Source organism: Ascidiella aspersa, chromosome 6, assembly GCF_963924565.1.
Source record: "Ascidiella aspersa chromosome 6, kaAscAspe10.2, whole genome shotgun sequence".
NCBI classification, from domain to species: Eukaryota; Metazoa; Chordata; class Ascidiacea; order Phlebobranchia; family Ascidiidae; genus Ascidiella; species Ascidiella aspersa.
In genome coordinates, this window is record NC_139452.1 from 20,474,080 (window position 1) to 20,488,022 (window position 13,943).

A 13,943-nucleotide genomic window follows, 5' to 3' on the forward strand; every position below is an offset into this window, starting at 1 on the left:
TGTCGTAATTATATTTTAGGTTTATTTTAATTTCCACCGGCCCGCAAAATTTGTTTTAAAATTTTACCGGTCCGTAAGCTAAAAAGGTTGGAACCACTGAATAGTAGGCTATTATATAAGTAGAATGTAGCTTTCCGTACTTTATAGATGTAGCTTTCCGTACTTTTACAAAACCAAATGTACGGTACTAGAAAACCAGTAAACCTAACCATTCGAGTAATATGCCAACGCCAACACTTCGAAGACGTTTGTATTTTTTTGTTTTTTCTTCGTATATTGTTTAGTGTCGGAGTGTAGCCTATCATGTAACGCACCATATGTAATCGCACATTTCAAAAGTTCAACCACACAACATGCGCGTAGGAACGCCGATGAATACGGTCGCGACAGAAATTCCCTGCCTTACTGCATATGTGAATAGGCTACTTTGGATTTGTTATTGCTTTACCATTTCTTGTGACATTTTAATCGTCAACGTATGCCATGTCGTACCAGGCAGGGTCCCGTGATGCGCCTGATTGCGCAAAGGGCATATAAATTGGTTAGGGACTTAGCCATTGTTTACCTAAGAGTTGCATCGTAATATAATCGCACCCCTTGGGCCCTCTATGTTTCTATTAGCTATTTTCGTTCTTTCTCAAGGTTCTTAAGTGTCAACAGATTTATACCGAATCGCGAAATTTTCACCACGTCAAACTAAATTAAAAAAGAAGAGCATTGTGTCTGATGTGGCCTCGGCAAGAGACAAGGCAATCTCTGCCGAAGAGAGGACGTACAAATAATACAAGCATGTACGAGAAGGCGCTTAGAATATAACAAGAATATGATTGCGACCGCTATAAACAGATCTGTACACAGTTACTATTGACTGATGGGCCTCTGGATCAGCCCATATTCACAATTCTCTTAGCCCAGTGGTTCTCAACCTTTTTTCTTTCGTGGCCCATTTACGCTGCAAAAAAATTCTGTGGCGCAATAATTTTTTATGAAAAAAAAACTGCAAAATAGGTTTAGAACCAAAACACAGCAGAACATATTTCAAAACAGATTATTTATTCAACCGTGGATAGCCTACTTGAGGCTGAACAATAATTTTACATTCTTTTTTAATTCCTCCCCAGTCATTAATTCTGTAAAATGAAATATACACAAATGAAACTAAATCTAGCTTTTTTAAAATGATCTGTGGCCCACCTCAAATGTTCTTATGGCCCACTGGTTGAGAACCACTGTCTTAGCCAATCTGATGACCAGCAATTGTACGCAAATGTATGCTTGGCCAATAACATTTTAGTGGCCATTTAAAGGAGCCGATTTCAATTGCTCTTACAATTCTGCTACCTTTAAATTACAGCATCCGTCAGGCGGCCGCGATCTCCGGCGAACGATACTAGTTTCGATCATTTCCGACCGATATCGGCCCTTAACTTTTTTTTCACAAAATAAACGTTAAGTTTATGCAATGTTATTCTCAGAGACTTCACAGTGGAATATCTCTGGAACTAAATGATGTATCTAGTGTGAAATTTTTGACTAGAAATCTTTGTGGCCTATTTTAATTTGTTTGCGTTTATGCATTTTTAAACGAATATTAATAGCCTACTCCTGCATAACTGACGGTCGAGTCAACTCGAAGGTATCATATATGTGAGTCACTTTTTCTACACGCTGATATTTTAAGGCCGACTTTTAACAAATATATTTTTTTAATCTGATTGCTGGCTAAGTTAAACGAGTAACCTAAACAAATTCTGATTGATATCTTTTTCTCATGGCTGTGTTAACTAACACTTATACATACAGGGACGAATTCTTTGTATTGTTTTTGCTAAACTGAGTAGGTCACTAGTAATAAACTGAGTAGGTCACTAAAATGTAAAAATAAATACAACCAACGTGTGAACTTCACCAACACAATTTAATACCCACTCTCTTGTTTCCGCGACATTAAGCACAAAAAATGCACTGTTTTCAATTAATGGATCTAAAATAAAATTATCACAGATTTGCAAAACTTTTAAGTTTGTAAAATAGTGTTGTCAATAATATCCGACTTGTGGGTGGTGTTTGCAATTTTTTTCAGTTTTTGTTTGAGCAGTTCGTTCAGCGAAGAGCCTTCTCGGGCTGATAGCTTTCCAACTGTTTTCTGTATAAGATATATACAATAAAAATGTTAATATTTCATTTGGTTGACTACGAAAAGCGACAAAAACTTATAAAATGATACAAAAAACGCACTTTTTGTTGAGGACCCAAAAGAAAAGAGTCACAGCGACACAATGGCATATAGGTTACTGATTTAAATATACCGAAAAAATATTGCAGGATATTTTTAGGACATCATTTCACAAATTTAATATACCTGAAACAGCAGTTCTCCGTGACGCAGACCTAACAATGAGACGAGGGTAAACTCTCCCGATGATTTCACCGAAGTATTCTTTTCGCGGGTTAGTGGTATAATCATACTAATCAACTTGAGCAAAGTGGTTTCATCTATTGGTGAATCTGTAATACATGGCTTTACTTGTGCGCATTTCCGAACTAGTTTTGCGAAAAATGGTAACTTAATCAAACAGTGAAATACGGTTCTACCCATGCAACATACCAGCAACATTAAGTTCGACTTTCGATGCTGAAGAACTAGCTTCACATTGCTCTATCACCCAAGAAAGAGACTTACATGCTTCCACTTTTACGTCATTCGAAGTTCCTTCAATGCACTGCAACCAACGATGTGTTTAAAATAACAAATAACAACTACTATTACTAGCTTTTGTAGGAAGTGTAGAAAAAGAGCTAAAAGAGCACAGCTTAAAATTAAGCCTTAAACTTACGTTCTTAAAAGAGTCGATGACTTCTGTTGGTACGGAATTTGATGCAGATGCAAGATGGAACAACAAATATGCTGCAGAATGAATGCCATGGGTCTTGACTTGGACCTTAAAAGTATATGAACCACCTGTATTGGTGTACATACGCATATAGATCTACACGTATTTTAATAATAAGCAAGATAAATACTTCGCTTATAGTTCCTACCCATTTCTTGTTATTTATATCTATTTCTACACTTACCCTGTCTAGTGCTGTATGAGCAAGAAATCTCCCCAAAATTTTACTTTTCCATTGTTGAACGTAAATGGTGTTGTACGCTTCTTTTAGGGCGACAGATAACAAGGCACTTCTGCTTTGTCTGAGACACCATGGTGCACTGGCATCATCCATCACTAGAAATGATTACAAAAAAGTGCACCACAACTTATTACGACACTAGCCAACAGTTCAATTACATTCTCGATTACATTTTGGCGAGAAATACGTTTATGTTTAAGTGAATGTCATTCTAATCTATACGACATAAAACGATAATATGCTTGATGAAACATAACTTACCTAACATTTGCTTTGTCACCAACTCCTCCACATTTGCCTCTTCCAAAAACAAACAGAGATTGCCCAAACAACCAGCAGCACATCTACCGACAGTTTCTTCTTCAGAAGAGAGTAAGGGCACAAGAGTGGATAACAACTAAATGGAACAGTCAATATCAGAGTTATCCGAGTTAATGTTTCAATTGCATTAAAAACTGTAATTAATTATACATCAATTACAATTTTCGGCATTGAAACATCAATTTTCTCCATATCAATGTATTGAGCAAACATTTTAGCAAATTACAATTACAATTAGAATTACAAAGAATAAAATGGTCTCAATTACATTACAATTACATTAAAATCTGTAATTAATTACATCAATTACAATTGATCCAACTCTGGTCAATATCAATGTGGGGTTGTTTATCAGAAGAAATGGTCACAATTGGGCGCGGAAATGTTTTTAATATGTAACATCTTTAAAACATACCTGAACTTTCATGTTGGGACTAACTTTCTTTCCGCCAAGATTGATGCAGTTTCGTAAGGCTTGTAACATTGTTTCTCTGCGAGGAAAAAAGAAGAAAATAAAGGAGAGCTCTCCAACTGGGGCGCTTTTTTTGCTAGTCAGTGTTTTGCGGGTTAATTGGTTGGCAAAAATATGCCTTGGCAGAAAAAAAACCTTTAAAGTGAATGTTACCGCGAAACTTTTTGGTATTAGAAAGTAAAAGTTTGCATATAGTTTGGGGGCCTGACTTCTTTTGGATTCGCCACAGCAAAGATAACGATAAGCGCAAAATGTCAATAATTTATAAATGATAATATGGGTGTCGATGTTGGGATAATTTTCTTTGAGCTTTAGTATACGTTTGGAAATCTCTTGTTGTATAGTGTAGCATCCTGATAATTGAGTTAGTTAAAAGAACATACGTTGAAAAAAATAAGAAAAATTCTTTAAGTTACACTGGGATTATTGCACAAGATTCCTGTCTCGTTTGTCGTTGTTTTTCGTGTTGACTTTACTAAATTTATTGAAATGGACCCTTGAAAACACGCAAGTAAAAATTTTGCCTGGAAATGAGCCGCGGCACACCGGCTCGGAGCGCACTGTACAAATTTATGTTCATTTCCATTCATTAGCTATTCCCCGCTTTTGGTTGCTTAGACATTTGTCTTCGTAGGGGTTCCGCGTAATTTATAACACCGTCTTTAGTGTGACACAAGTTGTAAATACTTTCTAAAGCATTGGAATTTTTAAGCTATACAATACTAACTTGAAAGAGGTTTCTTCTGCATTATTAATGTTATTATTAAGGTCTGCAAAAAGGGGATCAACTCGTGGGTGGATGGTAGTAAGATGGCCAAGAGCAGTTGCCGCCTGTATTCGGATTTCACGATTGACATCTTGCAATGCTTTTGTGAACGTGGTTTGAAGTTGAGGGAGAAATGGCTTAAGATATATTCCAACCTGTTTACAAATTGAATTACAACATTAGGTTATTTCAAATATTTTATGGCGAAAAATACATAACAACGATATTTAACAAATTCCTGTAAGTAACCTTTTGCAAAAGAAGAGACAGTGTTTCCAAAAATGCAATCCTTATGTTTGAACTGAATCGATCTCCAAGAATTCTGATCAGAGGCCCTGGAAGAAGTTTGAGTTAAAAAAGAATATAGTACCGTGAACAACTATACAATACATTCTTTCTATGTTCAATAATATTATGCTAAAATTATGTATTTTGTAGCTTTTAAATATACAAAACTAACATAATTTAATTTCCATTGGTGTGACATATAACACTTAATATGTATTGTCATTTTTTTACTGGGTTACTTCTTATCATCAGTTTTAACTGGGTTTCATTATTGTGTTTTGATTTTCTAGAGACTGATAATGCCTTGTTTTTCGGCAAAATATATATTTATACTATAAATGACTACAACTTATAAATGACCGACTTTGATTAAGACAGGAAAATCTAAAGAATATTGCTCTCATTTAAATTCATTGTCATCATTTAAATTTACGGGCAAAGAGATATCTTTTTATTTTACACATTCAGTTTGCGAAAAAAAAAAACGAGCTATGAATTAATTTGTTTTTACCTGTAATTTGAACCACAGACGGTTTAAGGGCTGCTGGGGTCAGAAGAACTATACATTCAGAAAGTCCCCTGACTGACTGTTCTTTTAAATCAGGGGAGCCATTCAAAATTCCTTCACGAAAGATAGGTAAAACTGGTGATAAACCCTGCGAGATAAAAAAAAACTTGGTAACTGATAGTTGACGTTTTTGGATAAGAAACATTTGACGTTTTTGGATAAGAAAAAAAAAAAAAAAAAAATTTACAGGTCCATTTGAAAAGACTGAATGTAAATAACAGTGACCACGAATCAAGTTCACCTGATATATTAAAATACTGACCTTTTTCGGAATGCAAAATCCTGGAAGTGTTCCAGTCGACACTACCACATCATCGCTTTTAACAAATCGTATGGCGTTTCGAACAGAGCTGACATGGCGCTGCATATCAGCAGGATCCAGAGTTGACGTAACAGCAGCCAGTGCATCCCAGGCAACTGTTTTTATGTTGTCTTCATTATCGGCAAGTAGCTTGATGAAGGATTGCATGAACAATGATACATAATCACTGAATTCTGCTTCCTTGTTCTGCAAATTAAAATTCTAAACAGTGCTTATCTTCGAAATGGTGGTTAATTCAACATCAAGAACATACATGAATATACTGTTGCTGCCAGGCATTGTATCAATTATAAAGGGTTTTTCTGAGAAATATGTATTCAGCGCCGACGTTTCGATCACCTATATGGGTAATCGAAACGTTGGCGCTGAATACATATTTGTCAGAAGAACATATATGTGTGTTTTTTTAACAAACTGCAGTGTTGCAATGATCTTACCATGCATAAAGTTCGTAGAAGGATGATACAAGCATATCTGTGATCCTTATCACTATTTTTCAGCCCTGCTAGAAGGTCGTCAATAATGGCGCGCGTTCCTTGTTCGCCTTCCACACTGGTTATGACGACCGCGCAATCTCGCATTACAATCTCAAACTGAGAGGGATCATTAAGGGAAGCTTTTAAAGCAGTTAATATTGCCTGCACAAGAAAAAACGTCAACGTTTAATTTAATGAGAATGAACCTAACGACGCTTGTTCATTTCTGACTTTTACAAGCAAAGACAACAACATACCCTTAATAATATTGGCAAATGTTTGGTTAAAGCTTCACCGGCCACAGAGGAAAGGACAGCCAACACTTCTGTGTTAATCGGAGGTTCAATAAGCTGCATTTAAAAACGTAAAAATTAACAAAGTTGGTTCACCACATTAAACAAAATAGTCATAATTTAGTTTATGTTTAGATTTAAAATTTTTACAATTTTACATTTCTGTCATTGTTTTTGTTGCAATTCATTTCCTTAGAAAGTAAATTGATTTAGTTTACCGCTGAAGAAAACAATAAAAGAAGGAAGTTTAAAATTTAAAACAAGAAAATGATAAATCAAACACTTGTAAAAACCAATATCCTAAATGTTAACTTATACAGTAATTTCATACTAAAAAAATACTATAATTACTGTTTTATACATATTAACAAAATATATAGTAATTTTATACTAAATTAGTCGCATTCTTTGAGAGAAAAAATATGACACCTAAAAATCAAAACAATGAAGAATCCTTATCTAGCTAAAAACAAAAGGATGTTCCATTTTACACACCTTGGGAATAATAAATGGCAGGACCACCCTCCCTTTAACCGAAATTATTTGCCGAAGTCCATCTACAGCAAATGCAGATTGTTCTTCAGTGTCTGTGATCAATTCAGATAAGAACAATTAATTAAGCATTAGCTGGGAAAACATTTTGGTAATGTTCTTATAGTACATATGCAACATTTTTATGTTTTCTATTTCAGTGAGATTCTTTTTATAGAGATATTAAATTTTTACTGAACATACTTAACAGCTTTTATACAAGGTATTTTACAACACCAGGATTTTTGTTTGCGGTTTCTTAAATTTTGTAGAGATAACGTCACAAGTGGACGTCATCAATATGCAACTCGGGACTCGGTTAATTTTGCTAGAGTCGGATTCGCGACACGATCCAGAGTGCGCATGCGCAGTGCCAAATTTGAAGATAAGGCAGCAAACTGTAAGTTGTAAAGGTGGAATAGCAAACGGTTTTCCAACCATGTTTTGTGGGTGGAATAATTAAATGACACCACTGCAAGTTGACTGATGCAGGTTAATTGGTAGGCGACTCCTACAGTTCTGAGTAAATATATTTTACAAATTGAAAGATATGTTTTATGCCTTTGTATCTGTTTTTCAGCAACAGTGATTTTTAATATAAGAAAGAACTGAACAACACTGTCCAAAAATGTATGAGTCAACTTTCCAAATGTATATTGACTGATTCTAAATCAATACCCTTATTTTACATCTGTTGTTTGCGTAAGGCATCTTGTTTACAAAAGTGTTTATGTTATACATAACATGCAAGCAAATAAGCCTTACTGAGGCTGTGTAGCAGAGATGGTAAAATCTCATCCAGTGCTTGAACCCCGATGGTGTTATGCAGGTGTTCAAACGTACTAGCAGCAGCGGATCGCACACCATCCAATGGGTCACACAAAGCCTTACGTACTGTTGGCACCAAATTATCGGTAAAGACAATGATCTAAAAAAGAATATGCTTTTAAGCATGTGTAGTATATGTATATTAAAATATTGAGTTTGGTTAATCAAAATAAATTGATGCGTTTTTTTTCTGACGCAGTAATAAATACAAAAAAATTACAGCATCTCTACTGCAGGATTGAATGATCTCTGTAAGACCAATGCAGACTCCTTCTCTCTGGGAGGGGTCATCAGAATGAAGACCTCGTTCCAAAATTGGAATTAACTCCGGAAGCATACGTTCACCCAGTTTGCGCACAATATCACCCAAAGTTTTTGCAGCAACCTTAATTCATCATATAAATTTGCAAATTAGGTAAAAAGTGGGCTGATTAATGAATAAAAAAAAACAGTCCACCTGTCGTTTGTCATAGATGGATGAGGCTAAACAACCTAAAAGCAGCTTAAATAAGGTTGGAAGGATTTCTCTCAATACTCTGGGTGTATTGGGTACAATTATCTTCCACACATGTAGTGAAGATTGGCGAACCCGCAGGGCCACATCTGATCTGCCCATGTAAAGACCAGAAAGAACAAGATCCCGTCGTTCTTGACCAAGGGTTTGCACAAGTGACTGTAAATACATTAATACAACAAATAGGCTTTATAATAAAGTTCCCTCCAAAACTAAAAGTTTGCACCAGTATCATTTACAACAATTTCAACCTTCTTAGTTTGTTTTATTATTTATCAAAAGTTTTAAGTGCACCATCCTTGTTTGGTATTAAAGTAAAAAACACATATCCAAACATTTTTTGTGATTGTGTTCAGTTGAAATTATTAGCACAAACCTTGAATCCTTCTGCAGTTCCAAAGTTATCGTCATCTTCACCATGAGCACTCATTTTGCCCGTAACCCCAATAATTTGGTACAGAAGGTCACCAAGCAATTGGATTGAACTCAATCTATCATTCAAAAACAAAGTTAGCAAAAACATTAAGGCGCAAGGAATAAATTAATGGCATTTTAAAGGCAGTATGTTATTTAACCAATTAAAATATTACCTAATTCTCCAATTGTCATCAAATAAGCCTTTTTCAAGTTGTGGCAGTAGGAATGGAATAGCAGTATCAGAATACATGGTGATGATTCGTTGTCCAGCACATAGAGCAGTTGCTCGTACAAACTCATTCTCATCTGCCAAGGCCTTTAGAAAAATAATTTTGGTTTAATTGGAAAACTGGAAACATGGTGTACATCAGGAAAACCTTAAAAAATGCTCAATATGTAGCTATTAATTTAGCTTTGACAAACAAATTGGGCCATCAAGCCACAGCTGTCTGTGCCATGCATAGCATTCAGTGCGTCTATTTTGTTAGTGCTAGTTAACATTTAGGTGGAAGGCTTGTTATTATCGATAATAGTATTGCAAAGATGTTATACTGATAAAAAAAAATAGATAAGTGGGAAAAATATAAGTTTTAAAAATAGTCGCAATTTTTACCTTTTTAAAAGAAACATCATTTTGCGGTATTTTAGAAAGTGATATGAAAGTATGGCACCTTTAAGCTAAAACAAGTACCCAAACTTATAGGATAGACATTCTTCTCTAAACAACAGTCTGTATTTATGCGGTAAATAATAAAATAAAACTTTTTTTCTCATCAGCTATTCCACAGTCTTTTTTACAGAAATTTTTATAGAACCTCTGTTGAGGTGTTTATGCAACAATAAATGTAATTTTTGTTGGAAACCTCTTAGAATTAGGATTTTATCAAATCAGTGGACTGCAAATAGAGGGTTACTACCCTAGTATATTGTGAGACCCTCAATTTGACATATTAAGTGTACTCCAAAGTTTTAAAAATTGCTTTAACAAGTATTTAATAGACCCAACGCCAGTCTGGGTTATACATAAATGTTTGATCATTCAGAAAATCACACATTTTTTATTATTAATGCTTAACTTGCTGTTGCATCTACCCTAGTATAATGTGAAACATCCATTTTATTGTGGCGTATTATGTTTATTTCACAGTATGAAAATTGTTTTTACATTATGCAAAGTAAAGTCAGGGAAAAATGTGGAGGCTATCGGCATTGGGAATAAATCTCATCTCTCTCTATATTTTAGTTTTATCGAAATATCGCTATTCTCCAAGGAACTTAAACCAATTATTTAGTTAAAAAAGGTATTGCTCATTAAAATTCAACAACTCATTTTGATTAATGGTGATGCTCTTTACACGGAAGTTAATAAAAAAAAAATTTGATCTATGTAAGGCAGGGGTTCCCAACCTGTGGTACGCGTACCACTAGTGGTACGCGAAGGTATTTCAGGTGGTACGCGAGTAGTTTCCAGTTTTTTTGCAAAAAACAGAATTCACAATATTTATATTTTGTTTTTCTGTTTTTTCACAACAACAAAAAATCCTGAAGCCTATTCATTGTTACGTAACTATCCCTTTTGTTTCGTACCATTACGAGCTTCAAACTACAGGTCATGTGAATTGTCAACAAGGAGCACTGGTGCTTTAAAAAGCCGTTCAACGCTGTAGGACAGAGGGGTTTAATTATGTCAAATAGGTGCTCTTGATAGATATCATCTGTTTTATAGCTTAATCTACAAATCGCATTGAACAATGCTAGTTGTAAGCTAAAAATAGGTAAAAGTATGATTCGATCAAAATAGTCGTTCACATCAGTGGTTCTTAACCGGGGGGCGCCAAGCACTTCTTAGTTGGGCTCAAGCTCTACTCCAATATTTAACTTTTTATAATGATTTTATCAGTTCCATGTTGTGTTAGTTATTAAATCTGCTTGTATGTTGTCTTATGCATAACATCAAAAGTACACATGTTCAGAGAAGTACGGCAATTGAAGAAAAATGAATCATAGTTTAGCGATTTGCGAACTTTGAGGCTACTGATGTTTTAATATATGTTCTGGAATTTGGGGACAATATTTGCTATTTATTATGGTCAATTCGGATTGTGTTTAGTCTTAACAGTATGATATGGTTGAGGAAGATCTAAGTAGTGCACCATGCCACCCTCTCATCAAACTGTGTTCCAATTTTAACAACAAAACTACGAAAACATTTTGCACTTAAGCAAATTACGAAATATTTTTTGCGCTTTACTAATTGGGGAGAACTCAGACATTTTTGCGCCAATTTATAATCATTTGCAGTAAATAGCCTTTGCATTGTGTGCCATCAAACTTTTTTAAAAACGATTACTGCGTTGTTTTTTTCACAATATGTCTGTCAAAATCAGCTCGATGTAAACCAATATATCAAGCCCGAGCAATTTTTTTCGCGCTACGCGGCACGAAGATTTAACTTTTCTAGTTTCATGCTGTCTTATTGTTATGTAGGCCTATTCGAAAAATATTAAATTTATTTAGTAATATTGTTTAATATCTAAGGGGGCACAGGGCACAGGACAATTACCAAAGGGGGCGCGGTAAAAAAAGGGTTAAGAACCACTGTTCTAAAATAAGTGGTACGCGTGGCACTACACAGCGTCCAAGTGGTACGAGATTGTAAAAAGGTTGGGAACCCCTGATAAGGGTTTAAATGTGTAACCTAAGCCTTGGAAGTAAGTGGTATAAAAAATGAATTGTCAAACACTGTTGTATAAAAGTCACTTTGAAATATCACAGGTCAAAGTCAATGCATTCCCAAAATAACTCTTGAGGCGCTTCCAACAAATACAAGTCAAGTAGCAAGCCCAGTCTGTTATCTGTTTCAAAAGTCAAAACCAAGTTTCAGGTCATTGTAATTGTAAAGTTAACGTTTTTACACAATGGTTTTAAAAGTACTGATTCAAATGATTTTGGAACATTATATTATGAAAAACATCACATATTTAACTGAATTTAATTAACTAATATCAAATGATGCACACAGTCCAACCACCACGCTTTCACATATATAACATACCATTTTCAGTTTGGTACAATAATGTTTAAAAAACAATAATAATTTTGTGTGATTTAAAATAGGAAAAACAGAAAAGAAATATTAAATTTACTTTGAGAATTGGTGGGATCACATCTCCAATGTAAGGTATAAAGTCGTCTCCAAAGGTACATGGCAGATAAACAAAAAGAAGGATGTAGCCTTCACGAATATGGGGCATGATATTATCTTCATCTGCAGTTCGAATCACTTCTGGCATCAGCTTGGTCAGTTGGCTCGTACCTAATGCTGCTAATACCTCACTTAGGCCTTGAGCAGCCCCTGACCTAAATTTGAATTTGGAAAATGTTGCATAACATCAAACAAAGGTTATTAACGATGAATTAAAACAAATGACACAACAATATTTAATTCACATTTAGTTTTGCAATATATGGGCCTGTTTGGATAACCACAAAATTGATGTTCCGGCTGTATTGTGCTAGCAAAAACAGGCCAATGCAACTATTATACAAATCTTTTTAGTATTACACAATAATTAAAAAGGCATATTATGATACAATGTTCAAACTTGTGATGGTGGAAAATTACTCTGAACAAGCAAAAGCTACTTACAAGTATTGTGCTAAAGCAGTGATTTTTGGCTAATGGAATATTGGTTAGATTAATAAACTTATTGTGGACTTGTTACGATCTTTCACAAAACACTAGTGTTGTGCAAATAATCGTTGAAAATGACTGTGCTAATGGGTAATGCATAAGCTAAAGTGGTATAAATCATAAAAAACATCCACATACCTATCCACTGAACTCATTTCAGAAACCAAGTTTTCCATCAACCATGGCAATAGTTCTTTGAATTGTGACTCTCCTGTCTCCTTTACCATTGCTCCCAGAGCTTTAGCTGCAATAGCTCTTACTTCAGGGACAGGATCAAGAAGTGTGTTTTTCAACCCTGGAATTACTGCTGGCAGATAAGGGTTTAGATCCTGTGAAGTAAATTATTTGTGGCATTAATTATAATAATAAACAACATTTACACTGGAACGGACTTAACTACACCGCTTCAATTCTGCTCTAAAAACTAGTTTGCTCACTAATAGCACCAATAAAATAAACAAAGCTATACAATCTTTTCATGGTATCAAAATATTTGACAAACGCCCAATGCTGCAAGGGTTGTATTTAACATGGTTTTAGTAATAGTGCCTCATTGCAAATGTTTGGTGAAATATTCATCTTTTGTAAAATATTTATTTTCTTTGCAGAAAACAAGTGGGTCACCTAGTGTCCCAATTAGCCAGTGTCTCATCATCCCTTAACTATAATTTTTCTTATTTCAAATTACAAATGCTAGCACACCACCATATACCAATACCAATATTAGGTTTCTGAATTTAAATCGGTTTAGAATAAAAATATTTAGGCTCCAAGTATCAAATCAGTTGATTGGATTTTTATTAAACTTAAGTTAAACTGTAGCCAGTCTGGCTGAGCCAGAAAGGTTTTTCAGATAGTCAACATACTGAAATAACAATTATTGTACAATTTTTTGTGCCTGGTAAAAGCAAAAAAAATTTAAATACTAGAAACGCGAAATAAATAATATCCTGGCATAAAAGCGATGTTTTTTTTCGCATAGCATTTTTAATTTGTGTAAATTTTAACTAAACATCCTTTTTATTTCAAACATGATTTCCATTTGATGAAATTTTAAGTACCATTACTCAACCTAATATTTTATTATTGATTTATTACCTTTTGGTTAGTTAAAGAATACATATTTCCAATAATCTGGGCAGCCATTTTTCTAGTATCAATAGAGCGATCCTGAAAAGCTCTCTCAACAACTGGTAAAATTAAAGCAAGTGAAGGGGCATCAATAAAATGAACAAACCTACAAACATATAAAAATATTATTTTAATCATATGTTTTAGTTAGACCTGTCAGGCTGGATAATTTTGGTGTGTCATTTTT

General features: G+C 34.5%; 1 protein-coding gene across 1 annotated transcript in view; it reads right to left on the bottom strand.

Moving 5' to 3' along the window:
• Positions 1 to 1,928: 1,928 nt before the first annotated feature.
• Positions 1,929 to 13,943, bottom strand: part of LOC146140683 (stalled ribosome sensor GCN1-like) — a 37,846-nt gene continuing 25,831 nt past the window's right edge. Inside the window, exons 31-52 of the mRNA XM_083392378.1 lie at positions 13,724 to 13,862; positions 12,764 to 12,954; positions 12,078 to 12,291; positions 9,105 to 9,247; positions 8,891 to 9,005; positions 8,458 to 8,673; positions 8,221 to 8,385; positions 7,938 to 8,100; positions 7,137 to 7,228; positions 6,606 to 6,698; positions 6,310 to 6,510; positions 5,813 to 6,058; positions 5,494 to 5,638; positions 4,944 to 5,029; positions 4,656 to 4,849; positions 3,872 to 3,947; positions 3,397 to 3,532; positions 3,079 to 3,230; positions 2,838 to 2,942; positions 2,609 to 2,723; positions 2,363 to 2,508; positions 1,929 to 2,146 (exon numbers count right to left, since the gene is read on the bottom strand). Coding sequence (XP_083248504.1) covers positions 2,018 to 2,146; positions 2,363 to 2,508; positions 2,609 to 2,723; positions 2,838 to 2,942; positions 3,079 to 3,230; positions 3,397 to 3,532; positions 3,872 to 3,947; positions 4,656 to 4,849; positions 4,944 to 5,029; positions 5,494 to 5,638; positions 5,813 to 6,058; positions 6,310 to 6,510; positions 6,606 to 6,698; positions 7,137 to 7,228; positions 7,938 to 8,100; positions 8,221 to 8,385; positions 8,458 to 8,673; positions 8,891 to 9,005; positions 9,105 to 9,247; positions 12,078 to 12,291; positions 12,764 to 12,954; positions 13,724 to 13,862 — 3,262 coding nt within the window. The 3' untranslated portion in view covers positions 1,929 to 2,017. The remainder of the gene's footprint in view (positions 2,147 to 2,362; positions 2,509 to 2,608; positions 2,724 to 2,837; positions 2,943 to 3,078; positions 3,231 to 3,396; positions 3,533 to 3,871; positions 3,948 to 4,655; positions 4,850 to 4,943; positions 5,030 to 5,493; positions 5,639 to 5,812; positions 6,059 to 6,309; positions 6,511 to 6,605; positions 6,699 to 7,136; positions 7,229 to 7,937; positions 8,101 to 8,220; positions 8,386 to 8,457; positions 8,674 to 8,890; positions 9,006 to 9,104; positions 9,248 to 12,077; positions 12,292 to 12,763; positions 12,955 to 13,723; positions 13,863 to 13,943) is intronic.